This window comes from Manis pentadactyla, chromosome 5, assembly GCF_030020395.1.
Source record: "Manis pentadactyla isolate mManPen7 chromosome 5, mManPen7.hap1, whole genome shotgun sequence".
Taxonomy (NCBI): domain Eukaryota; kingdom Metazoa; phylum Chordata; class Mammalia; order Pholidota; family Manidae; genus Manis; species Manis pentadactyla.
Window position 1 is genome coordinate 138,393,703 of NC_080023.1, and position 27,996 is coordinate 138,421,698.

The following is a 27,996-nucleotide window of genomic DNA, read 5'->3' on the forward strand; positions in this document are numbered from 1 at the left end:
AATAGATTCCATAAGATTTCTACAGACAGTTATATCTTTGGGAATAAAGATAGTTTTACTTCTTCTTTTCTAATCTGGATTTCTTTAATCAATTTCTTTTTCTTTATTACACTGGTTAGGACCTCCAATGCAATGTAGAATTGTAAGAGTGGACATCCTTGCCTTGATTATAATATTAGGGACAAAGCATTTGGTCTCGTTGATTAAGTAAGATGATTGCTCTTAAGTTTGTCGTAGATCCTCTTTATCATGTTGAGAAAGTTCCCTTTTCCTAATGTGTTGAGAGTTTTTGATAGGAATGTGTGTTGTACTTTCTCAAATGCATTTGTGCATCTACTGAAATGATCTTGTAATTTTTCTTATTTAGTCAGTTAATATAGTGACTAACTTTTGATTGTTAAACAACAATTGCATTCTGGGATAAACTTGGGCATAATGAATTGCATTCTGGGATAAATCCCATTTAGTCATAAATTATTATCCTTTTATATATTGTGGATCCAATTTGCTAATATTCTGTAAATAATTTTTCCATCTATGTTTATGAGAAATATTGGTCAGTAGTTTTCTTATCTTGTAATGTCTAGTTTGTGTTTATTTTGTTTCTTAAATATATAGGGATATATACCTCATCAGATTTAGAAAAACTTTATTACTTCTTCAGTATTTTTTCTGATTCCCTGGGTCCCTTCTGTCCTTCAGCATTTGACATATTATAGTAGTCCTACAGATAACACTGTTAATTTGTTGAATTTTCCATTCATCTTTCTCTTTGTTTCCTTTTGAATAGTTGCTGTTTTTAAGTTCACAAATTATTTTTCTGCACTATCTAATCACCTGTTAATTCCATCCAGTTTTTCATTTTTGATATTGTGATTTTTAATCTCTAGATGTTTCATTTGCATCTTTAAATAAAATGTCTTCTGTGTATCTACTTAACATGTTTAATCTTTTCTATACTTTCTTGAACATGTGAATAAAGTTATAATAACTTTTAATATATTTGTTTACTAATTATATCATTTTTGTCACTTCTGGGTTGTTTTCAATTGAATGATTTATCTCTTTATTATAGTTTACCTTTTCACATGCTTAGTAATTTTTATGGGATTCCAGACACTATGAGTTTTACTGTATTTGGTGCTGGTTTTTTGTCTTTTAATAAATATTCTTGAACTTTATTCTAGGATGTAGTTATTTAGAAACACTTTTTCCTCTCAGGTCTTGTTTTATGCTTTGCATACTTGCTTTATACTTTGTACTTTGTGACTAGAGAAGCATTTAGTCTTGAGCTAATTTTGGTTTGCTATTGGGGAAAAACCATTCTGAGTACTATAACAGATGCATCTAGAATGAGGCTTTTTACTCTGGTGGGACAGCAGCTGTTCTTGGCCCTGTGTGAACTTGGGGATTGTTTCTTCTAAAACTGTCATGTTGTTCTTTCCACGCTTTGGATAATTTCCTACCACACATACACTGATCTCTACTCAGCTGAAGACTGGAGGGGTTATAATACAAGGAAATGCTGTCTTTTAGGGAATTTTGACTCCTTTCTTTATTATTTTTTTAAATATCTTGTCAATGTTTATTTAATGCTTAGTATGCTTTAGGCAATGTTCTGAATACTTGGGATATATCAATAAAAAAAGGAAAGATTCTCACTCTTATGAACTGACAATTTATTTGGGAAAGACAGATATAAACAATAGATATAATATGTAAATTGTAAAGGGTATAGTGTGTTAGAAGGTGGAAAAAAAAGATATGAAAAGAAGCAGGACAGGGACTGGCAGTACTGGGTAGGGTACAACTTTAAATAGGCCTCATTAAGGAGAGAGATTTGTGCAGATGAGGGAATTTGGGGAATTTGCCATTTGGAAAGTAAAGAAGAACCTGATAGAGGGAGCAGTCAGGGTGAAAGCCCTGTGGTAGGAGTCCTGTTGGCATGTTTGTGTTTTTATAAGGAGCTGAAGTAGAGTAAGCAAGGGGGCAGGGGGAATAAGAGATGAGGTGAGGAAGGAGCAGAAAGGATCAGGTCATTTGGGAGCTTGTAGATTCATGTGAAGACTCCAGTTTTTACTCTCATGAAATGTTCTCATGAAGTGTTTTGCAGGGTTTTGAGAAGAGGAATGTCATTATCTGATAGGTGTTTTACAAAGATGTCAGTGACTTGTGAGAATAGACTGTGGAAGGGGGCAAAGCAAAGCAAGCATGGAAGTAATGAGGCCATTGCAGCAGTTCAAGGAACAGGTGCAGTGGTTCAGACAAAGGCGGTAGAGGTGGAGGTGGTGAGAAGTGGTCAGATTCCAGATATATTGTGAAGGTAGAGTCAGTGGGATTTTCTAACTTGATTGAGGCAAAACTTCTCAAAAAGCTTTCTCCTTGTAGAGTGAGAAGACTGAAATTTGAATTGGTGCATATTCACCCTTCTGTGGATATTGTAAAATGCCAGAAGTATTTAAAAACTTGTACAGCATACAATGGCAAGTTGATTTTATTTAGAATCAAACCTATGAATGATTTAAGAAAGAAAATAAACCTAAGAGTATTTTATAAAATGCCATTGATTCCAGATACTGGGCTTGAACCCAAAATGACCAATGAGCATGCTGAGAACACTAGATTCAGCTCCAAAACTCTGTCCTGATCATCTAATTTACTATTTCAGCATCTCTTTTACATCTTTGCATGAAGAGAAGTTATTTCTTATATAAAATTCTTTTTTCTAGAAGAAGGAAGTGCTAAAAATGCCATCAGGCCAGCTCAACTGCATCCAAGTTCCTATTTCAGTTATTCACTTGAACTTATTATGTAACAGCTTCTCTTTGCAGTGGTCTTCATTTGATTCAAAAATAGGAGAAACTGTCCTCTATTTTTGGAATCCTTTAGAGTTTTTTTAAAAATAAAAGTTTGAAAGGATAAAATTGTTTATTCTTGTTGGCCCCCTCTCCTCTCTTTTTTCCACTCCCTCCTTTTGTACCTTTATATATATTGGAAAACAGTTATTGGGCTTAACCATTTAGTTTCTCATTGGAACTGTTTGGATATGTTTCTGAGTGTATGTGTAGATTTTGTTTTGCCAGTCTGTCACTGGTCTTCTTATTAACAATTGAAACTAAAGAATTAAATATGTATTACTTTGAGTTTTAGTGTTGGGATGATTAGAAGAACAGAAACAAAAAATAGGGAGCAGGGAACTAATGATTAGGCACATTCAAGATGTCCATTATTGGCTGGTTGAAATCTTTAAGAAGTTGGCTATGGAAGGAGATGAATGATCGATTACTATGTTAACTGCTTGCTATTACTGTTAGGGAACTGGGGAAGTTAATTATCCTGCATGTTATTTGAAATCTTTAAAAATAAGTGTTTTATAGTTAGCTATCTGTATCCTTTTATTCACTTTATAACTTGCAATTTAGGGCTTAAAAAATTCCTTTTGAGACACATTATAGTACTAACCACAGTAAAAATGGTTTGAGGGTAATATGTATATTTTTATTGCATCAAGGCTTAGAAATGTAAGCATATCTCATTATTTTTGGGCATCTCTAGATGCACCCACTAATTTTGGGTAGATCCATGTTGTCTGCTAGGCAAGAATACCAAATCTGAAGACAGTCATTTAAACTTTGACTCTTAACCCAATTAAATAGGTATTTTTATTTAAACATGAGAACCACGTTGATCCAAGATAAATATTCCTATTTGCCACTGGGAAACCTACTATTTTTGCTTCATCTCGTGTTGAGTCTTGCCAATTTTTACTTGTTAGTTATTAGAAATGAAAGTGTACCATTTCCAATTGTAAATTTTCTAACTTTGGGGGAAATTTAAAAGAATAATTTGGGCATATAGTGATATTACTATTTTGAGGTAGGTCTAGAGTTATATCTACATGCAAGACATTTTTTTAGTTGCCTTACTATATTATATTCCTTTACTGACTACTTAGGAGATGACACTGAATTTTTAAAAGAATACTTTTTCTGTTGTTAGCTTTTTAGTTGGAGAAGGAGCCTACAAATGGGCAGTAGATCATGGAATACCTCCTTGCCCTCCTAACATCATGACCACAAGTAAGTAAAAACTTTTCAAAATAAGCTATATTAGCATATTTACCTGAAGGTGTTACATTGCTTTTGATCCACGTAGTATCTATAGTCCCCTCATTGCTTTCTCATGCTCTTATAGAAATATTTGTTAAAGAATCCCTTTTAGGTTACTCAAAATAATTACTAACAATAAAACCATAATACCACCCTCTTAGAGAAAGAAGCAAACATAGGTCAGCATTTACCCATCCTTGCCTGAGGAATGCCTTCTTGGTACCAGGTTCAAGAGAAGGAAGAACACAGTTGTGACAATGTAAAAGTTAAGACTGAAAAAGCATATCACAAATATGACAAAAGGATATATATCCTTAATCTTTGAAGAGGTTTACCAAATTCAAAACTGAGTAAATACATATAATGCCCTAATAGAAAAATGGCAAAAAGTCACAAATAGATAATACAACATAATGAATAGGAAAATTCAAATTAAAATGAGTACGTCAAGTTTATTCTCTCTTAGTTTGTGCAAGTGTTTAAAATATATTGCAGCTGGTAGGTGTGTGGTGAAAAGAACATAATAAATTGTAGGCACAAATGTAAATGGGCAGAAATTCTGGGGGACAGCTAAGTAGTTAAGATCAAAAGCCTTAAATATATGCTGCTTCTAGGAACTTGTCGTTAGAGATATGGAGAAAGATTTATGTAGAAGAGTGCTCAGTGGGCAATATTAAGAATTATCAAAAAATTAGAAAAAAATCTTACGTCCAACACAGGAATTTAAGTAAATAAATGATATATTTTTATAATAAAATGTTATGAGGTAATAGAAATTGTTATCAAGGCTAATGTCTGATAATGATGAAATCTAATGACTTTGAAAAAAAGTGAAAAATGAATTATAAATATGTATATGTATGTGTGTTTTATATATCATAAAAAAGCTACATATTTATACATAAAAAGACAAATATTAAATATATATATACTACTCAATTTTTGTTACTTATCAAAGTAATCTATGAGTATAATGTAAGTAATTCAATGAAAAAAATGAGGAATCATTAACTCCAAGGAAACCAATTTGTATAAAGAAATAATTATATATCATAACAATATGGATCATCTCTCAATAATATTATTTTCAAAATGAATATTCATGTAGCTGAAAGTTGTAATATAGGGAGCTTGGAGGGAGAGAAATATGTGTATGGTTGGGAAGCAGGGAGTATGAGAGTTCTAAATTCTCATAGTCGTCAGTACCAATTCTGGCTTAAAATCTTCCAAACTTAATTGTAGAATTCTTCTATCAGGCAAACAGGTCAGGTCATCTGCCAGTTCATTTTCTGTTTCCTTGGAGATAAGCCACCTGGCACCTTTGAGTCTGGAGTTGGTGCTGTGTAGGCCTGCTGCGTAACTGTCATCCCTGGTCTTCACCTCACCATAATACTGGATTCCCATTTCCTCTCTCCAGTGTCAGATTCTGTTTCCTGAGTCTCATGTTTTTCTTTTGTGTTTTACTCTTTGATTTGTTACTGCTGTTTCTGCTTCCTCTGTCTTACTTTTGTTTGTTTCAGACACTAAATCATGTTAGCAAAATTTCTCAACTACCCAATGACCTGTGTTGTTTTCTTATTCATGTGTGTGGCCTTTAAAGCCATTTGGAAGCTTTGTGTGTGAAGGCAGGTATGGGCGACCTTTTAAGGAAGGTGTTAGGATCAGGTTTTTTGTTGGAAGAACTCTCAGTGTTCCCCTAACAAAACCAGTGTCTCAGTATTTTTCTTTCGGGAGAGAAATCTTCCCAGCTTTGGCAAGGCAATAGCCAGTATTCTCGTGCAGAACAAGGGAAGGGGCTGGAGTTCTCCCCTTCCCTTTTTTTAGACCTTTATGTAGAACACTATTGAAGGTGGAGCACTCAGTGATACCTACCCCCAGGAGTGCTCGATGTCCACTAATTTGGGGCCCATCTGGTTCAGACTTTCCAGAGGTAACCTCGTGTTTCCAGCAAGCACAAGGAGGGATTTAGGCATCTACATGTTCCTTAATGACATTTTCTGCCATTTATCCTGTATTTTTAGTCCCTGGCTTTCAGAGATACCAGGTGCCTTCTATTTTGAGCTCTTCTGATGTTTCTTTGGTAGGAATTAGTTTACTTCGGTAGAGGTGAGTTCACTTTGTGACATCTGGCTTCCAGGCCATCACGGTTCATCTTCCTCTACTCAGTTAGTTACAGTTTATCCATTTGCTTCTTATTTTCTAAAGTTGTGTCACTATTGTCCCTCATTATCTTTATCCCTTGTGTATGTCAATCTTTTCCACCCCTTAATTTCTTTTTAGTAAGGTTTTACGTAGAGTGTGGAGATGAACTCATTCATGTGTTCTGCCAGTTTTACTTCAGAACATTTATGTAAAAAAAGTTATAAAATAGCTATTTCTAGATATTTTGCAGGATAATGAAAATATTTTTGATTATACAATAGTATTTAAGCTCACAGTAAGAAATACATACAGATATATTATGCCATAGATTTCTTTTGACTTATACAACCAATAAGAAATATTCTCTGGCTATATGAGGTACTTGAAAGTTAAGTAATATATATTCATCTATTTTCTTGCAATTATGATGAATTTATAAGGAGAAATTATAACTATTATTTAAGTTAAAAAATTTTAAAATGCCATCCTGTTTTGGGTACTTGTCTAATCGTCAATGAAGCTTAGCTTATCTGTTAGTGGTCATTAATGATATGCTTTATACCTGATGACCTTTAAGGGGGGCAAGTTTATAAGTTTTTATCTCCCCTCTGTGTTCCAGAAGATTTTAGAATGCCTTTCTAAGGTTTATCCTAAAAGCATCTCTTACATATCTTCACACATACTTAATATTTCATTCCTATATGTAGATCTGAAATTCTATCTAGTATTATTCCTTTCAGCCTGGAACTAGCATTTTTGGTAATGTGGTAAGTATAATATAGAAAAATTCTCTCAGCTTTCATTATCTGAAAAAAATCTTTATTTTGCCTTTACTTTTAAAACATATTTTTGTTGAATATAGACTTCTAGGTTGGTAGGTTATTTTATTTTAGCACATTTTGCTATTCTTTTTAAAATTGTGGTAAAATATATGTAACATAAAATCTACTATTTTAACAGTTTTTAAGTGTATAATTCAGTGGTGTTAAGTATTTACAGTGTTGTATAACCATCACCACTATGCATTTCCACATTTTTCCATCATACAAAAGAGAAACTTTGTACCTATTGAGCAATAACTACTCATTCCCTCCTCCTTGACTGCTTATTATACTGTATTTCTCTATGAGCTTGCCAATTCCAGGTAACTCCTACAAGTGGAGCCATACAACATTTGTCATTTGGGGTCTGGCTTGTTAAACTTAGCATACTATTTTCAAGGTTCATGCATGTTGTAACGTATCAGAATTTCATTTCTTTTTATGACTATACTATTCCATTCTATTTTAATACTTTCAAAGGTGTTATTACATTGTCTTCTAGATTCCATTGTTTCTGATGGGAAGCCAGCCATTATTCTTAGCATTGCTCCCCTGTAGGCTATGTGTCTTTTTTTTCCCTGACTGCTTTTAAGAATTATTTTCTATCTTTGGTTTCAGCATTTGAACCAATATGCCTAGTTGTGGTTTCCTTTGTGCCTTTTTAAAATACTGTACCTGCTGAGTCTGTGGGTTTTTAATCAAATTAGGAAACTTTTGGACAGTATTTCTTCACATGTTTTCTTTGACCATGTGCTTCCTCTTTTGTTTCTGAGACTTCAATTCTACTTACATTAAAACATTTGATATTGTCACATGTTATCGAGACTTATTTTCTCACTTTTTGTGTTTTCTGTATTAGGATTCTCCATAGATATAGAATCAATAGGAGATCTCTTTCTCTCTCTCTCCCCATCACTTATCCATCTATCTATCTAACATTTATTATAAAGAATCGGCCTGTGCAGTTATGGAGGCTGACAAGTTCCAAGATCTTCAGGGTCAGTGAGTAAGCTGAAGACTGCGGAGAGCCATTGGTATAGTTTCAATCCAAATCCAAAGTCTTGAGAACCAGGTTTGTAATTCCAGTCTGAAGGCTGGCAGGCTCAAGACCTAGGAAGATGGGATGTTTCAGTTCAAGTATGAAGGAAGGAGAAAGTCAGTTTGAAGGTAGTCAGGTAAGAGAAATTCTCTCTTCCTTAGGGGATAGTCCACATTTTAGTCCTATGAAGATTTTCAACTGATTGGATAAGGTCTATCTACACTGGGGAGGGCAGTCTGTTTTACTCAGTCTGCGAATTTAAATATTACTCTCATCCTCATCAAGCATACCCTCACAGACACATCCAAAAATATTTCACCAACTATCTGGACACCCTTTGGCCCAGTCAAATTGACACGTAAAGTTAACCAGTACACTTTTATTTGTATGATTTCTGTTTAATTGTCTTCAAGTTCACTTATCTTTTCATCAGCAGTGTTTGATTTGATATTAATCTTATATAATAATTTTAAAAAATATAAAATACTGTTCTTAGTTCCAAAGTTTCCATTAAAAAAATTTTTTTTTTCATATCTCTGGCAGTTTCCCATTGCTAACATGTTTATCATTGTTATTGTGCAATCTATCATTGACTGCTAATTCTAAAATTTAGGTCCTCTGTGGGTCAATTTCTACTGACAGATTTTTTTTGTTTTGATTCTGGATCATGTTTTCCTGTTTAGTTGCATATCTTCTATTGTTTTTTAATTGCAATTTGTGAATTGTGGATGATATGTTTTAGAGACTATGGATTTATCATCTTTGAATAACATTGAGTTTTGTTCTAGCATGCAATTAAATCATTTGCAGGTCACCTTGATTTTGTTGCAACCTGGGTTTAGTCTTTGTTAAAGGAATCAATTTCATTTTTGTTTTTAATCCTAGAGTTCTTTTTTAAAATTTTAGTTTTTTGTATATATGTATATATTTATTATTAAATATTGTTAATATGCAGTCTTACGTTGGTTTCAGATGTACATCACAGTGGTTCAGCAGTCCCCGTGATCAAATTATATTGTGACTGTGAATTGTGTGCTTTTATCCTGCCCCTCCCCTTGGTAACGACTAGTCACTTCTCAGTGTCTATGAGTCTAATGTTTGTTCCCTGTTTTGCATTGTTTTTATAGTCCACAAATAAGTGAAATCATATGGTGTTTGTCTTTCTCTGCCTGGCTTATTTCACTGAGCATAATACCCTCTAGCTCCATCCATGTTGCTGCAAATAGTAGGATTTCTTTCTTTCTTATGTCTGAGTAGTATTCCATTGTGTATATGTACCACATCTTCTTTATCCATTCACCTACTGATGAACTCTTAGGTTGTTTCCATATCTTGGCTATTGTAAATAATGCTGCAATAAACATAGAGGTGCATATGTCTTTTTGAATCTGAGAAGTTGTTTTCTTTGGGTAAATTCCTAGAAGTAGAATTCCTGGGTCAAATGGTTTTTCTATTTTTAGTTTTTTTGAGGAACCTCCATATTGCTTTCCACAATGGTTGAACTAGTTTACATTCCCACCAGCAGTGTAGGAGGGTTCCCCTTTCTCCACACATCCTCACTAGCATTTGTTGTTCCAAGTCCTTTCTATGTTGGCCATCCTAACTGGTGTGAGGTGATATCTCATTGTGGTTTTAATTTGCATTTCCCTGACAATTAGTGATGTGGAGCATCTTTTCATGTGCCTGTTAGCCATCTGAATTTCTTCTTCGGAGAAGTGTCTTCAGATCCTCCACCCATTTTTTAATCGGGTTATTTGTCTTTTGGGTGTTGAAGCATGTAAGTTCTTTATATATTTTGGATGTTAACCCCTTGTCAGATATGTCATTTACGAATATATTCTCCCATACTCTAGGATGCCTTTTTGTTCTGCTAATGGTGTCCTTTGCTGTACAGAAGCTTTCTAGTTCAATGTAGTACCATGAGTTCATTTTTGCTTTTGTTTCCCTTGCCCGAGGAGATGCATTCAGGAAAAAGTTGCAAGTTTATATTTAAGAGATTTTTGCCTATGTTTTCTTCTAAGTTTTATGGTTTCATGACTTACATTCAGGTCTTTGACCTATTTCGAGTTTACTTTTGTGTATGGGGTTAGACAATAATCCTGTTTTATTCTCTTGCATATCATTCACTATATTGTGCTAGGACTTAATAACAGTTTCCTTTTACCATATATTTTACTTGCATGCATATTAATAGCCCTAGAAGGGGCTTCAGTTAGTTAACTTTTTTTATCTTAAACACTTGGCTCTCTATATCAATTAATGCTTGCTGCCTTGAAGTCTACTTGGTTGATATTGAAAATACCTTAATAGCTTCCTTTGATTAGTTTATATGTATTTCTTTTTCTATCCTTTCATATTTAATCTTTCTCTATATTCTTATAGTAAGGCGTGTTTCTTAGAAGCAGCATAAATACATAAAAGATTTTCTTTGGTAATCTTTGTATTTTAATGTCACGTTTAGTCCATTTACATTTACTGTAATTACTCATCTATTTGGATTTGAATTTACTCTGCTTTCTATTTGTTTCACATAGTTTTATGCTTCCTTTTATTTCACTTCTTGCTTTCTTTAGGAGTATTTTCTATTACTACATTTTTCTTTTAATATGTTTTGCCTATTATCATTCTCTTGGCATTAAATTAAAAATTTCAACATACATACTTACCTTATGAAAGTCTGTTAGGAAATAGTACTTTTTATCACTTCTCAACAATGCAAGGATGGTAGACTACATAGCATTTTCCCAACATTTGTTTTCATATTTTAAACTCAACATGTACTTATAACAGTGTGAGACATTAATTATTGCTTTATTACAGTCAATTTTCATTTAGATTTGCCTCAGTGTTTACCCTTTTTTTTTTACACTTGATTCCCACTGTCCGCCTCTTTTGTCTTTGAACTCTCACTTTATATTATTTTCCCTGTTTCTGAAAAACACCCTTCATTATTTTCATTAGTACAGGTCTTACTGGTCATGAATTTGCTCATTATTGTTTATCTGAAGCTATTTTTATTTTACCTTCATTTTTGAAGGATATTTTCACTGGATATAGTGTTCTGAGTCAGCAGCTATTTTCTTTTAGCACATTGAGGGTCATCAGACCACACTGTCTTGGGCTTGCATTGCTGCTGTCAAAGTACTATCATTCTGACTACCACTTATTTGCAGGCAACCTGTCTTTTTCCTTTGCTTGCTCCTTTTAGATTTTTCTATGTTGTTATTTATTTAATGTATCTTGTTATGGACTTTTATGATTTCAACTTAATTTGTGGATATTCTTTGGAATTATTAAATTTGTGGATTAGTGGCTTTATCCTTTTGGTAAAATTATTACCCAATTTAAAAAAATATTGCTACTATTTTACCCTCATCTTCTGATATTCTGGTTAAACATATATTAGGCCTTCTCATGTTATCATCCCTGTTTCTTAACCTTTCTTCTGTGTTTTACATCATTTTATCTTTTGCATCTGCTGAATTCTGGATAACTTTTTCCTGATAAATCTTCCAGTTCATCAGTTCTTTTTTCTATAACCTACCGACTACCTAACACATATGTGGAGATTTTGGTTTTGATTATTTGTTTTTTTACTTCCAGAAGTTATGTGGTTTTTTTTTTTAAGAACTTGTAAATTCTCTTATGGTATGAAATATAGATATTTTCTTTTTTTTTTTTTTTTGCCTATTTTCTAATCAGTATAAGCATACCTGTTTTATATTTGTGTCTGATAATTCCAGTATCCGACATCCGTATTGGGATTTTTTTCTCATTTTCTTTCGTGGTGTCTCATTTCCTTTGTGCCTGATTATCTTTGATTGTGTGCTTATCATTGCCTTTGAGTAATTATTTGTGTAGGTTCACTGGTGGCCTAGGATGAAGGTGTCTTTTTCCAGATGTTATTTTTTGCTTTTACTTTTGCCAGTTGTGTGTGTGCACTGTGTATGAGAAAGACAATCTTCTGTTTCTGCTTTACTCTCATACTACTGTCATGCTCAGAATTTTCTACATTACTTCTGGCACCAGATATGTAGGTTTTCTCCACCAAGTGATTCTCTGACACCATCTGGGAGTCCTACAATTCCCTTTAATTCTGATACTATCTGGGGTTAGTAAAGACCCCACAGGTTAAGGGCTCAGTCCCATAAGACTTCCACTCCCCAACTTTAGATTAATTATAAGTCCAGGCTGTAGCCTGTGCTTCTGAAGAACTGGATGTACACCAGAGGTTCCCGTGACCTCCTCCTTGATTTAATTAATTTGCTGGAGTGGCTCACAGAACTCAGGAAAACAGTTTACTTACTAGATTACCAGCTCATTTCAAAGGATATGAATGAATAGCCAGATTAATAGATACATAAAACAAGGCCTGGAAGGGTCCTGAGTGTAGGAACTTCTGGTCCATGGAGTTGGGGTGTATCAGCCTCCTGGCACCTAGATGTGTTCTGCCACCTAGAAGCTCTCTGAACCATATACTTTGGGATTTTTGTGAATGTTTCATCATGTAGGCATGATCGATCATTAAATCAGTTGTCAGTCCCCCTCTCCTTCCCTGAGGATGGGGATGGGGCTAAAAGTTCCGATCATGGTTTGGTTTTTTTGGTGACTAGTCCCCATCCTGAAGCCATCTAGGAGCCCACCAAGAGTTGCCTCATTAGAGGAAAAGACGTTCATATAACCTAGGGAATTCTTGGGGATTTAGGAACTATGTGTCAGGAACTGGGGTTGAAGACCAAATAGTAGAACAAAAGATGATCCTAGTGCTCTTATCACTAAGGAAATTCTGAGTGTTCTAAGACCTCTGTGCCAGGAACTGGGGGCAGAGAACAATATATATATAATCTATTATTTCATACACTGTTAATCAGAATCTACTTAGTAAATTTAGTTCAAAGCTTAACATTCCCTGACCCACCCAGGCCACATGCTTGCAAATTTGTGCAAGGGTCCCAGTCAAACCAAAACTTCTCAGGTATAATTTTTTCTTTCCGATTCCTCCCTCCCAACCTTCTTCTTCTTCTTTTTTTGGCCCTCCTGTTCCCATGATCTAAGACAATCTTGCCTGAATGTACTCAATATTGTGATAGATAGGGGCATATTTGCTTAGATCTGGATCAACCCTGCTGTGAGGGTACTAGCCCTTTCAACCCCCCCAACTTATTGTGGGAAGTGTCTTATATAAACTCTCACCTTTACTGGGCTTTGGGATTGACTTAGGTCTCTCTTTGATGTCATTTAGCCAAACCCATGTGTGCTACTGATGACAGATTCTTACAGTGCAATAATGAAAGCTTTAGTCCTCAGTTTACCCCCAAAATTTAGCTTGGCACTTTTAATAAGAGGTTTTTAATGTGTTTTTTCATATTTTTAATAATAGTCAATGAGAGAATTAGTCTGAATAATTTAGTCTGCCTCTGTGATTCTCAGAAATTTGGTAATCTTTTCAGTGTTATATTCTAGTTTGTAATTTCTCTTTTATTACCAGAATCTAATTGGCCATTTAAATCTGTATATCAAGTTAAAAATTTCTAATTATTACATTTTTTTATTTTTAGAAGCTCCGTTTGGTTCTTTAAGTCTCCCTGGTCATTTTATCATCTTTTATTCCTTAGTTATATTTTCAGTTGATTTCTTTTATTTCTATGAGCATAAATATGTTTTATATTCTGTATCTGGTTATTCTGGTATCTGTGGTGTTTGTAGGTTGAATTATGCTTTCCGATATTTGGCTTTTATTCTTTTATTTTTGGTGGCTTATTTCTCATGTATTTTGTGAGTTTTCTTTTAAACTATATGGGCTCATGTTAATTGGAACATGGGAATTCTCTGAGGTCTGTTAAGTTTTAGGGTGTGTTTTTCCGGAGAGCATTTGCTTATGTGTTTGATGGGTTTTTGAAGCATTGCCACATCAAGATAATTTTTGTGGTTTCTTTTTTTTTTGTCAGACCATATAGATAATATGAATTCTCCTCTAAATCTGTCTAAATGCCTTTCTTGGTCATGAATTTTCTAGAGAGACTTTTCCTCCCTTACACTTATAAGTAAGGCTGAGACTTGAAAGTGTCCTGTTTCTTTGTGTACCATAGCTTTTTGTAAATTTCCCTTTCACTGGGTGTATCATCTTTTGGAAATCCTTCCTGTTTTCTGGATAATCTCCAATATGTTTTCTCATGCTGCATTGTCTCAGATTTCATCTCTTGTTCTCTATGCACAGAGACCTTCAGAACCAAAGTTGGTGTACCATGCATTAGCATCTATCTTCAGTACTTTTTCTTTATTCTTTAATCTTAGGTTATTCCCTTTATTCTTCTACCACCTCAGCATACACTGAAAAGACTTTTTAAAAAAAATACTCTTTGCCCAACATTTTGAAGGATTTTGACCTGAGAATGCTTTTCAGAATATTTTATCTTCCCCATTGCCCTAATATTTCTCAAATGTTATTTTTAATGTTTCTTTTATAGGATTCAGTTTAGCTGCATTTAAAAGAAACAAGAGGAAACTAGAGCTGGCAGAAAGGGTGGAAACAGATTTCATTCAACTAAAAAGAAGAAGACAATCAAATGAAAAGGTCAGGAGGTGTTTGAAATATTAATCGCTGATTTGTCATAATGATATTTTTATCCTACATTTAGATATATAAGCTTTAGAATAGTCTATCGAGTAGAAATATAATGCATGCCCCATATGTACTTCATATTTTTCCAGTAGTTACATTAAAAAAAGGAAAAGAATAAGTGAATTCAATTTTGATGATTATTTTACTTAAATCAGTGATTTCAAAATTGTAACTAATGAAAAAATTATCAGTGAGGTCTTTAACTTGTTTTTTGTATTAAGTCTTCAAAACCACTGTGTATTTTACACTTTCAGCACATGTCAATTATGACTCTAAATTTTCCTGGGAAATGTGGTCTGTATTTACTAAAAATTAACAGTTGAAAAAGTAGGTTTACATAGGTTATTCTAAACATACTGAAAACTTTCCAGTAATTGAATATGTTTTAAGATTAAAATTAAAATTTAATGAAATTAAAAATTCAGTTTCTGACTTGCTGTCTCCTCATTTTAAGTGCTCAATAGGTACATATGGGTTATGGCTACTATTTTGGTCCTTGCAGCTCTGAATAGTGATTCTTAACATAGCTGGAGGTAGAATGTGTTACAGGGAAATGGATTTTGAATTCATGTAGTTATTTTTATACATTCTAATTACATGTCTCTGTTTCTTATTCTTATGCGTTCTTTGCATTTTATTTTTATATTTATTAATTTTTATTATGGTATCATTAATATACAATTACATGAGGAACATTGTGGTTACTAGATTCCCCCCATTATCAAGTCCCCACCACATACCCCATTACAGTCACTGTTCATCAGCGTAGTAAGATGCTATAGAAACACTACTTGCTTCTCTGGGCTCTAGTGCCTTCCCCGTGCACCCTGCCCCAACATTATGTGTGCTAATCATAATGCCCCTTTTTCCCCTTATCTGTCCCTTTCCACCCATCCTCCCCAGTCCCTTTGCCTTTGGTAACTATTAGTCCATTCTTGGGTTCTATGAGTCTGCTGCTGTTTTGTTCCTTCAGTTTTTCTTTGTTCTTATACTACACATATGAGTGAAATCATCTGATACTTGTCTCTCTCCACCTGGCTTATTTCACTGAGCATAATACCCTCTAACTCCATCCATGTTGTTGCAAATGGTGGGATTTGTTTTCTTCTTATGGCTGAATAATATTCCATTGTGTATATGTACCACATCCTCTTTATCCATTCATCTACTAATGGACACTTGGTTGCTTCCATTTCTTGGCTATTGTAAATAGTGCTGTGATAAACATAGTGGTGCATATGTCTTTTTCAAACTGGGCTCCTGCATTCTTAGGGCAAATTTCTAGGAGTGGAATTCCTGGGTCAAATGGTGTTTCTATTCTAAGTTGTTTGAGGAACCTCCATAATGCTTTCCACAATAGGTGAACTAGTTCACATTCCCACCATCAGTGTAGGAGGGTTTCCCTTTCTCCACATCCTCGCCAGCATTTGTTGTTCCTATTCTTTTCTATGTTGGCCATCCTAACTGGTGTGAGGTGATGCCTCATTGTGGTTTTTATTTGCATTTCCCTGATAATTAGCGATGTGGAACATCTTTCAATGTTCCTTTGGCCATCTGAATTTCTTCTTTGGAGACGTGTCTCTTAAGATACTCTGCCCATTTTTTAACGGGTTATTTGCTTTTTGGGTGTTGAGGCATGTGAGTTCTTTATATATGTTGGATGTTAACCCCTTGTCGGATATGTCATTTACAAAAAATAGAGCTTGAAGTTAGGGAGTGTAATCTCGGGACTGCTTTGGCTATTTGGGGTCTTTTGTGGTTCCATATGAACTTTAGAACTATTTTCTCTAGTTTGTTGAAGAATGCTTTTGCTATTTTGATAGGGATTATATTAAATCTGTACATTGCTTTAGGCAGGATGGTCATTTTGACAATATTAATTCTTCCTATCCATGAGCATGGGATGTATTTCCATTTATTGGTATCTTTAATTTCTCTCATGTGTGTCTTATAGTTTTCAGAGTATAGGTCTTTCACTTCCTTGATTCTCTGTCCATTTTTTAGTTGGATTATTTGCTTTTTGTTTGTGGACATGCGTAAGCTCTTTATATATTTTGGATGTCAACCCCGTATCAGATATGTCACTTATGAATATATTCTCCCATACTGTAGGATGCCTTTTTGTTCTACTGATGATGTCTGTTGCTGTACAGAAGCTTTTTAGTTTGATATTGTCCCATTTGTTCATTTTTGCTTTTGTTTGTCTTACCCGTGGAGATATGTTCATGAAGAAGTTGTTCATGTTTATATTCAAGAGAGTTTTGTCTATGTTTTCTTCAAAGAATTTTATGTTTTCATGACTTACATTCAGGTCTTCGATCCATTTTGAGTTTACTTTTGTGTATGGAGTTAAACAGTAATCCAGTTTCATTCTCTTAATGTAGCTGTCTAGTTTTGCTAACACCAGCTGTTGAAGAGGCTGTCATTTCCCCATTGTATATCCATGGCTCCTTTATCATATATTAATTGAACATATATGCTTGGGTTAATATATGGACTCTCTATTCTGTTCCAGTGGTCTATGGGTCTGTTCTTGTGCCAGTACCAAATTGTCTTGACTACTTTGGCTTTGTAGTAGAGCTTGAAGTCAGGGAGCATAATCCCCCCTGCTTTATTCTTCCTTCTCAGGATTGCTTTGTCTATTGGGGATCTTTTGTGGTTCCATATGAATTTTAGAACTATTTGTTCCAGTTCATTGAAGAATGCTGTAGGTATTTTGATAGGGATTGCATTGAGTATGTAGCTTGCTTTAGGCAGTAAGGCCATTTTGACAATATTAATTCTTCCTACCCAACAGCATGGGATGAATTTCCATTTGTTAGTATCCTCTTTAATTTTTCTTAAGAGTGTCTTGTAGTTTTCAGGGTATAGGTCTTTCACTTTCTTGGTTAGGTTTATTCCTAGGTATTTTATTCTTTTTTGATGCAATTGTGAATGTAATTGTTTTCCTGATTTCTTTTTCTGCTAGTTCATCGTTAGTGCATAGGAATGCAACAGATTTCTGTGTATTAATTTTGTATCCTGCAACTTTGCTGAACTCAGATATTAGTTCTAGTAGTTTTGGAGTGGATTCTTTAAGGTTTGTTATGTACAATATCATGTCATCTGCAAATAGTGACAGTTTAACTTCTTCTTTACCAATCTGGATGCCTTTTATTTCTTTGTGTTGTTTGATTACCATGGCTAGGACCTCCAGTACTGTGTTGAATAAAAGAGGGGATAGTGGACATCCTTATTTTCTTCCTAATCTTAGTGGAATAGCTTTCAGCTTCTCGTTGTTAAGTATAATGTTGGCTGTGGGTTTGTCATATATGGCCTTTATTATGTTGAGGTACTTGCCGTCTATACCCATTTGTTGAGAATTTTTATCATGACTGGATGTTGAATTTTGTCGAATGCTTTTTCAGCATCTATGGAGATGATCATATGGTTTATGTCCTTTTTGTTGATGTGGTGGATGATGTTGATGGATTTTCAAATGTTGTACTATCTTTGCATCCCTGGAATTAATCCCACTTGATCATAATTATGATCCTCTTGATATATTTTTTTGAATTTGGTTTGCTAATATTCTGTTAAGTATTTTTGCATCTATGTTCATCAGGTATATTGGTGTGTAGTTTTCTTTTTTTTAGTGTCTTTGCCTCGTTTTGGGATTAGAGTGTTGCTGGCTTCATAGAATGAGTTTGGAAGTATTCCCTCCTCTTCTATTTTTTGGAAAACTAAGGAGAATGGGTATTACGTCTTCTCTAAATGTCTGATAAAATTCAGCACTGAATCCATGTGTTCCAGGGGTTTTGTTCTTGGGTAGTTTTTTGGTTACCTATTCAATTTCATTACTGGTAATTGGTCTGTTTAGATTTTCTGTTTCTTCCTGGGTCAGTCTTGGAAGGTTGTATTTTTCTAGAAAGTTGTTCATTTCTTCTAGGTTACCCAGTTTTTTAGCATACACATTTTCATAGTATTCTCTAGTAATTCTTTGTATTTCTGTGGTGTTCTTCATGATTTTTCTTTCTCATTTCACATTCTGTTTATGTGTGTAGATTCTCTTTTTCTCTTAATAAGTGTGGCTAGGGGTTTATCTATTTTGTTTATTTTCTCAAAGAACCAGCTCTTGGTTTCATTAATTTTTTCTATTGTTTTATTCTTCTCAACTTTATTTATTTCTTCTCTGATCTTTATTATGTCCCTCCTTTTGCTGACTTTGGGCCTCATTTTTTCTTCTTTTTTCAGTTTCAATAATTGTGAATTTAGACTATTCATTTGGGATTGTTCTTCCTTCTTTAAATAGGCCTGGATTGCTGTATACTTTCCTGTTAGAACTGCCTTCACTGCATCCCACAGAAGTTGGGGTGTTGTGTTGTTGTTTTCATTTGTCTCCATGTATTGCTTGATCTCTGTTTTAATTTGGTCATTGATCAATTTGATTATTTAGGAGCATGTTGTTAAACGTTCATGTGTTTGTGAGCCTTTTGTTTTCTTTGTGCAATTTATTTCTAGTTTTATACTTGGTGATCTGAGAAGTTGGTTAGTAGCATTTCAATCTTTTGGAATTTACTGAGGCTCTTTTTGTGGCCTAGTATATGGTCTATTCTGGAAAATGTTCCATGTGCACTTGAGAAGAATGTGTATCCTGTTGCTTTTGACTGTACAGTTCTGTAGGTGTCTGTTAGGTCCATCTGTTCTAGTGTGCTTTTCAGTGCCTCTGTGTCCTAATTTTCTGTCTGGTTAATCTCTCCTTTGGTGTGAGTGGTGTGTTGAAGTCTGTTAGAATGAATGCATTGCATTCCATTTCCTCCTTTAATTCTGTTAGTACTTTTTTCATATATGTTGGTGCTTCTGTGTTGGGTGCAAAGATATTTATAATGGTTATATCCTCTTGTTGGATTGACCCCTTTATCATTGTATAATGTCCTTCTTTATCTCTTGTGACTTTCTTTGTTTTGAAGTCTATTTTGTCTGATACGAGTACTACAACACCTGATTTTTTCTTCCTGTTGTTTGCACGAAATATCTTTTTCCATCCCTTCACTTTTTTTTTTTTTTTAATAATAATTTTTTATTGAAGGGTAGTTGACGCACAGTATTACATTACATTAGTTTCAAGTGTACAACACAGTGGTAAAACATTTATATACATAATTCTAGGTTCCAGCTATCACCCTACCAAGCTGTTACAATATCTTGACTATATTCCTTATGCTATACATTACATCCCGGTTACTTATTTATTTTACAATTGGAAGTCTGTCCTTTTTTTTTTTTTTTTTTTTTTTGAGAGCATCTCTCATATTTATTGATCAAATGGTTGTTAACAAAAATAAAATTCTGTATAGGGGAGTCAATGCTCAATACACAATCATTAATCCACCCCAAGCCTAATTTTCGTCAGTCTCCAATCTTCTGAGGCATAACAAACAAGTTCTTACATGTAGAACAAATTCTTACATAATGAATAAGTTACATAGTGAACAGTACAAGGGCAGTCATCACAGAAACTTTCGGTTTTACTCATGCATTATGAACTATAAACAGTCAGTTCAAATATGAATACTCATTTGGTTTTTATACTTGATTTATATGTGGATACCACATTTCTCTCTTTATTATTATTCTTTTTAATAAAATGCTGAAGTGGTAGGTAGATACAAGATAAAGGTAGAAAACATAGTTCAGTGTTGTAAGAGAGCAAATGTAGATGATCAGGTGTGTGCCTGTAGACTATGTGTTAATCCAAGCTAGACAAGGGCAATAAAACATCCACGTATGCAGAAGATTTCTCTCAGAACAGGGGGGTGAGGTTCTAAGCCTCACCTCTGTTGATCCCCAATTTCTCACCTGATGGCCCCCCTGCGACTGTGCCTGTCTTAGGTTGTTCCTCCCTTGAGGAATCTTACCCGTCTCTGGCTAACCAGTCATCTTCCGGGGCCATACAGGGAAATGTGAAGTTGGTAAGTGAGAGGGAAGCCTTATTGTTAGAAAAGGTTAGCTTTTTACTTCTTTGCAGATTTATGCCCTCTGGCTTCTATGACCAGCATTTGTCTTGAGGTATCTTTACCACTTGGAAGAATTATGATACTCGGTAAATTTGATATGAGGCACGAATTCTATTTAAGGGTTGTAATTAGGAAGGAAGAAGAAAAGCTATAGAAGTAGCAGGCGGAAGAAAACATGGGAAGATTGATTATTTCTTTGACACATCTTCTTGTAGAGTACTTCAGCATGTATAGGTTTTAAGCTACTACTTAAATTGCGCACACACATTAACATAATAGGAGTATAGTTACATAACCAAAGCATATCTGTAATTACCAGCCATCTCCAGTGAAACCAAGAAAACCAGTTAGGCACCTTACGCATTTGTGAAAACTTATCTATGATATGGTGGATATTATCCAACTGAACTTGAACAGTCTGAGAGAAATCAGACAAAGTAAAACAACCCATTCCTGGGGACTGTTCACATGCCATATGTTCTTTTAACAGTAAATAGTCTGTAGTTGTAAGATTTTGGAGCGCTACAATTTGCACTTCTCCAAATTCTTGGTTGAGTTCCAACAGTATAGATCCAGTCAAATTTGTTGTTTTACTGTATGCACAGGTCAGCTTAGATATCTCCTTCCTCATTCCCATGGCAAGTCCAGGAACTGGTGGGATGAGTGCATCTACAGCTGTAGCAGTGCGTGGATCTTTGTTGGGGTTTTTTGATGATATCTTCTGGCATGAGTCTTCCAGAGAGTGCAGATGTTGGAAGTTCTTTTTCATATCATATCTTAGTTCATTTTTGGGGTAGCCCAATTAGGCTTTGATCCTCTGTATAAACACAAACAGACCCTTTGCCTACACTTTTATATGCCCTTTATACCCTTGTGTAGAACTCGTTGGAGGTTACCACACAGGAACTGCCCTTTTTTTTTTTTTTTTGGTTTGTTTTTGGTATCACTAATCTACACTTACATGACGAATATTTTGTTTACTAGGCTCTCCCCTCTACCAGGTCTCCCCTATAAACCCCTTTACAGTCACTGTCCATCAGCATAGCAAAATGTTGTAGAATCACTACTTGCCTTCTCTGTGTTGTATAGCCCTCCCTTTTCTCCTACCCCCCATGCATGTTAATCTTAATAGCCCCCTACTTCTCCCCCCCTTATCCCTCCCTACCCACCCATCCTCCCCAGTCCCTTTCCCTTTGGTACCTGTTAGTCCATTCTTGAGTTCTGTGATTCTGCTGCTGTTTTGTTCCTTCAATTTTTCCTTTGTTCTTATACTCCACAGATAAGTGAAATCATTTGGTATATCTCTTTCTCAGCTTGGCTTGTTTCACTGAGCATAATACCCTCCAGCTCCATCCATGTTGCTGCAAATGATTGGATTTGCCCTTTTCTTATGGCTGAGTAGTATTCCATTGTGTATATGTACCACTTCTTCTTTATCCATTCATCTATAGATGGACATTTAGGTTGCTTCCAATTCTTGGCTATGGTAATTAGTGCTGCAATAAACATAGGGGTGCATCTGTCTTTCTCAAACTTGATTGCTGCGTTCTTAGGGTAAATTCCTAGGAGTGGAATTCCTGGGTCAAATGGTAAGTCTGTTTTGAGCATTTTGATGTACCTCCATAATGCTTTCCACAATGGTTGAACAAGTTTACATTCCCACCAGCAGTGTAGGAGGGTTCCCCTTTCTCCACAGCCTCGCCAACATTTGTTGTTGTTTGTCTTTTGGATGGCAGCCATCCTTACTGGTGTGAGGTGATACCTCATTGTAGATTTAATTTGCATTTCTCTGATAATTAGCGATGTGGAGCATCTTTTCATGTGTCTGTTGGCCATCTGTATTTCTTTGTTGGAGAACTGTCTGTTCAGTTCCTCTGCCCATTTTTTAATTGGGTTATTTGTTTTTTGTTTGTTGAGGCATGTGAGCTCTTTATATATTGTGGACGTCAAGCCTTTATCGGATGTGTCATTTTCAAATATATTCTCCCTTACTGTAGGGATCCTTATTGTTCTATTGATCGTGTCTTTTGCTGTACAGAAGCTTTTCAGCTTAATATAGTCCCACTTATTTATTTTTGCTGTTGTTTTCCTTGCCCGGGGAGATATGTTCAAGAAGAGGTCACTCATGTTTATGTCTAAGAGGTTTTCGCCTATGTTTTCTTCCAAGAGTTTAATGGTTTCATGGCTTACATTCAGGTCTTTGATCCATTTTGAGTTTACTTTTGTATGTGGGGTTAGACAATGGTCCAGTTTCATTCTCCTACATGTAGCTGTCCAGTTTTGCCAGCACCACCTGTTGAAGAGACTGTCATTTCGCCATTGTATGTCCATGGCTCCTTTATCAAATATTAATTGACCATATATGTCTGGGTTAATGTCTGGATTCTCTAGTCTGTTCCATTGGTCTGTGGCTCTGCTCTTGTGCCAGTACCAAATTGTCTTGATTACTATGGCTTTATAGTAGAGCTTGAAGTTGGGGAGTGAGATCCTCCCTACTTTATTCTTCTTTCTCAGGATTGCTTTGGCTATTCGGGGTCTTTGGTGTTTCCATATGAATTTTTGAATTATTTGTTCCAGTTCATTGAAGAATGTTGCTGGTAGTTTCATAGGGATTGCATCAAATCTGTATATTGCTTTTGGCAGGATGGCCATTTTGACGATATTAATTCTTCCTAGCCACGAGCATGGGATGAGTTTCCATGTGTTAGTGTCCCCTTTAATTTCTCTTAAGAGTGACTTGTAGTTTTCAGAGTATAAGTCTTTCACTTCTTTGGTTAGGTTTATTCCTAGGTATTTTATTTTTTTTGATGCAATTGTGAATGGAGTTGTTTTCCTGGTTTCTCTTTCTGTTGGTTCATTGTTAGTATATAGGAAAGCCACAGATTTCTGTGTGTTGATTTTGTATCCTGCAACTTTGCTGTATTCCGATATCAGTTCTAGTAGTTTTGGGGTGGAGTCTTTAGGGTGTTTTATGTACAGTATCATGTCATCTGCAAATAGTGACAATTTAACTTCTTCTTTACCAATCTGGATTCCTTGTATTTCTTTGTTTTGTCTGATTACCGTGGCTAGGACCTCCAGTACTATGTTAAATAACAGTGGAGAGAGTGGGCATCCCTGTCCAGTTCCCGATCTCAGAGGAAATGCTTTCAGCTTCTCGCTGTTCAATATAATGTTGGCTGTGGGTTTATCATAGATGGCCTTTATTATGTTGAGGTACTTGCCCTCTATTCCCATTTTTCTGGGAGTTTTTAACATAAATGGATGTTGAACTTTGTCAAATGCTTTTTCAGCATCTATGGAGATGATCATGTGGTTTTTGTCTTTCTTTTTGTTGATGTGGTGGATGATGTTGATGGACTTTCGAATGTTGTACCATCCTTGCATCCCTGGGATGAATCCCACTTGGTCATGGTGTATGATCCTTTTGATGTATTTTTGAATTCGGTTTGCTAATATTTTGTTGAGTATTTTTGCATCTATGTTCATCAGGGATATTGGTCTGTAGTTTTCTTTTTTAGTGAGATCTTTGCCTGGTTTTGGTATTAGGGTGATGTTAACTTCATAGAATGAGTTTGGGAGTATCCCCTCCTCCTCTATTTTTTGGAAAACTTTAAGGAGAATGGGTATTATGTCTTCCCTGTATGTCTGATAAAATTCCGAGGTAAATCCATCTGGCCCGGGGGTTTTGTTCTTTGGTAATTTTTTGATTACCACTTCAGTTTCGTTGCTGGTAATTGGTCTGTTTAGATTTTCTGTTTCTTCCTGGGTCAATCGTGGAAGGTTATATTTTTGTAGGAAGTTGTCCATTTCTCCTAGGTTTCCCAGCTTGTTAGCATATAGGTTTTCATAGTATTCTCCAATAATTCTTTGCATTTCCGTGGGGTCCTTCGTGATTTTTCCTTTCTCATTTCTGATACTGTTGATTTGTGTTGACTCTCTTTTCTTCTTAATAAGTCTGGCTAGAGGCTTATCTATTTTGTTTATTTTCTCGAAGAACCAGCTCTTGGTTTCATTGATTTTTGCTATTGTTTTATTCTTCTCAATTTTATTTATTTCTTCTCTGATCTTTATTATGTCCCTCCTTCTGCTGACCTTAGGCCTCTTCTGTTCTTCTTTTTCTAATTTCGATAATTGTGACGTCAGACCATTCATTTGGGATTGCTCTTCCTTTTTTAAATATGCTTGGATTGCTATATACTTTCCTCTTAAGACTGCTTTTGCTGTGTCCCACAGAAGTTGGGGCTTAGTGTTGTTGTTGTCATTTGTTTCCATATATTGCTGGATCTCCATTTTGATTTGGTCATTGATCCATTGATTATTTAGGAGCGTGTTGTTAAGCCTCCATGTGTTTGTGAGCCTCTTTGCTTTCTTTGTACAGTTTATTTCTAGTTTTATGCCTTTGTGGTCTGAAAAGTTGGTTGGTCGGATTTCAATCTTTTAGAATTTTCTGAGGCTCTTTTTGTGGCCTAGTATGTGGTTTATTCTTTAGAATGTTCCATGTGCACTTGAGAAGAATGTATATCCCGCTGCTTTTGGATATAGAGTTCTATAGATGTCTATTAGGTCCATCTGCTCTACTGTGTTGTTCAGTGCTTCCATGTCCTTACTTATTTTCTGCCCAGTGGATCTATCCTTTGGGGTGAGTGGTGTGTTGAAGTCTCCTAGAATGAATGCATTGCAATCTATATCCCACTTTAGTTCTGTTAGTATTTGTTTCACATATGCTGGTGCTCCTGTGTTGGGTGCATATATATTTAGAATGGTTATATCCTCTTGTTTGACTGAGCCCTTTATCATTATGTAGTGTCCTTCTTTATCTCTTTTACTTTCTTTGTTTTGAAGTCTATTTTTTCTGATATTAGTACTGCAACCCCTGCTTTTTTCTCACTGTTGTTTGCTTGAAATATGTTTTTCTATCCCTTGACTTTTAGTCTGTACATGTCTTTGGGTTTGAGGTGAGTTTCTTGTAAGCAGCATATAGATGGGTCTTGCTTTTTTATCCATTCTGTTACTCTGTGTCTTTTGATTGGTGCATTCAACCCATTAACATTTAGGGTGACTATTGAAAGATATGTACTTATTGCCATTGCAGGCTTTAAATTCGTGGTTACCAAAGGTTCAAGGTTAGCCTCTTTAGTATCTTACTGCCTAACTTAGCTCGCTTATTGAGCTGTTATATACACTGTGTGGAGATTCTTTTCTTCTCTCCCTTCTTGTTCCTCCTCCTCGATTCTTCATATGTTGGGTGTTTTGTGCTGTGCTCTTTCTAGGAATGCTCCCATCTAGAGCAGTCCCTGTAAGATATTCTGTAGAGGTGGTTTGTCGGATGCAAATTCCCTCAGCTTTTGTTTGTCTGGGAATTGTTTAATCCCACCGTCATATTTGAATGATAGTCGTGCTGGATACAGTATCCTTGGTTCAAGGCCCTTCTGTTTCATTGTATTAAATATATCATGCCATTCTCTTCTGGCCTGTAGGGTTTCTGTTGAGAAATCTGACATTAGCCTGATGGGTTTCCCTTTATAGGTGACCTTTTTCTCTCTAGCTGCCTTTAACACTCTTTCCTTGTCCTTGATCTTTGCCATTTTAAGTATTATGTGTCTTGGTGTTGCCCTTCTTGGATCCTTTCTGTTGGGGGTTCTGTGTATTTCCATGGTCTGTTCGATTACTTCCTCCCCCAGTGTGGGAAGTTTTCAGCAATTATTTCTTCTAAGATACTTTCCATCTCTTTTCCTCTCTCTTCTTCTTCTCGGTCCCCTATAATACGGATATTGTTCCTTTTGGTTTGGTCACACAGTTCTCTTAATATTGTTTCATTCCTGGAGATCCTTTTGTCTCTCTCTATGTCAGGTTCTATGCGTTCCTGTTCTCTGATTTTAATTCCATCAATGGCCTCTTGCATTCTATCCATTCTGCTTATAAACCCTTCCAGAGTTTGTTTCATTTCTGCGATCTCCATTCTGGCATCTGTGATCTCCTTCCGGACTTCATCCCATTTCTCTTGCGTATTTCTCTGCATCTCTGTCAGCATGTTTATGATTCTTATTTTGAATTCTTTGTTAGGAAGACTGGTTAGGTCTGTCTCCTTCTCTGGTGTTGTCTCTGTGATCTTTGTCGGCCTGTAGCTTTGCCTTTTCATGGTGATAGGAATAGTCTGCAGAACTCTGATGAGTGACAGCTGGAAGGACTTCCTTTCTTGTTGGTTTGTGGCACTTCTCTCCTGGGAGAACAGCGACCTCTAGTGGCTTGTGCTGCGCAGGTGAGCGCAGACAGGGTTTCTGCTTCCTGCCCGGTTGCTATGGAGTTAATCTCCGCTGTTGCTGTGGGCGTGGCCTGGCTCGGGCAGCTACTCCAAAATGGTGGAGTCGCGTTGGAGCAGGAGCTGCTGGGAGGCTATTTATCTCCGTAAGGGGCCTCCCTGCTCCCTGCAGCCCAGGGGTTAGGGTGCCCAGAGATCCCGGATTCCCTACCTCTGGATTAAGTGACCCGCCGTGCCCCTTTAAGACTTCCAAAAAGCACCCACGCAAACAAAACAACGACCACCAAATAAAAAAGAAAAAAAAAATTTTAAATTAAAAAAAAAAAAAAGTTTTTAATTAAAAAAAAAAGAAAAGGTAGTTGTTCTTTTTTCTTTATTCTCCGGTGCCAGCCTCAGGCCTCTGCTCACCGGTCTTTCTGCTCTGTTTCCCTAGTGTTGGGGTCCCTATCCCTTTAAGACTTCCAAAAAGAGCTCACCAAAACAAAACAGCAAAAAAGCAAAAAAAAAAATGGTCGCGCGCTTTTCTTATGTCCTCTGGTGCCCAGCCTCCCGTGCCCACTCACTGTTCTTGCTGCCCTGTTTTCCTAGTATCGAGGGCCCTGCACTCTGGCCCGGATGGCTGGGGATGGGTGTTCGGCAGTCCTGGGCTCCGTCTCCCTCCCGCTCTGCCTATTGTTCTCCCGCCGGGAGCTGGGGGGAGGGGCGCTCGGCTCCCGCGGGGCCGGGGCTTGTATCTTACCCCCTTCGTGAGGCGCTGGGTTCTCTCAGGTGCGGATGTGGTCTGGATATTGTCCTGTGTCCTCTGGTCTTTATTCTAGGAAGGGTTGTCTTTGTTATATTTTCATAGATATATGTTGTTTTGGGAGGAGATTTCCGCTGCTCTACTCACGCCGCCATCTTCCGCCCCCCATCCCTTCACTTTTATTCTGTGTATGTGTTTGAGTTTGAAGTGAGTCTCTTCTAGGCAGCATATAGATGGGTCTTGCGTTTTTATCCATTCTATTA

The 27,996-nt window shown here is 36.0% G+C and overlaps 1 protein-coding gene across 5 annotated transcripts in view; it reads left to right on the forward strand.

Moving 5' to 3' along the window:
• TASP1 (taspase 1) overlaps positions 1–27,996 on the forward strand; it is a 307,406-nt gene that overhangs the window by 76,220 nt on the left and 203,190 nt on the right. For all 5 annotated transcript variants that reach the window (XR_005026207.2, XM_036892166.2, XM_036892168.2 and 2 more), the window contains 2 exons: positions 4,000–4,079; positions 14,579–14,685. Coding sequence is in view for 4 of the 5 variants with exons in the window: in XM_036892166.2 (XP_036748061.1) it covers positions 4,000–4,079; positions 14,579–14,685 (187 nt within the window). In the remaining variant the exon portion in view is untranslated. The remainder of the gene's footprint in view (positions 1–3,999; positions 4,080–14,578; positions 14,686–27,996) is intronic.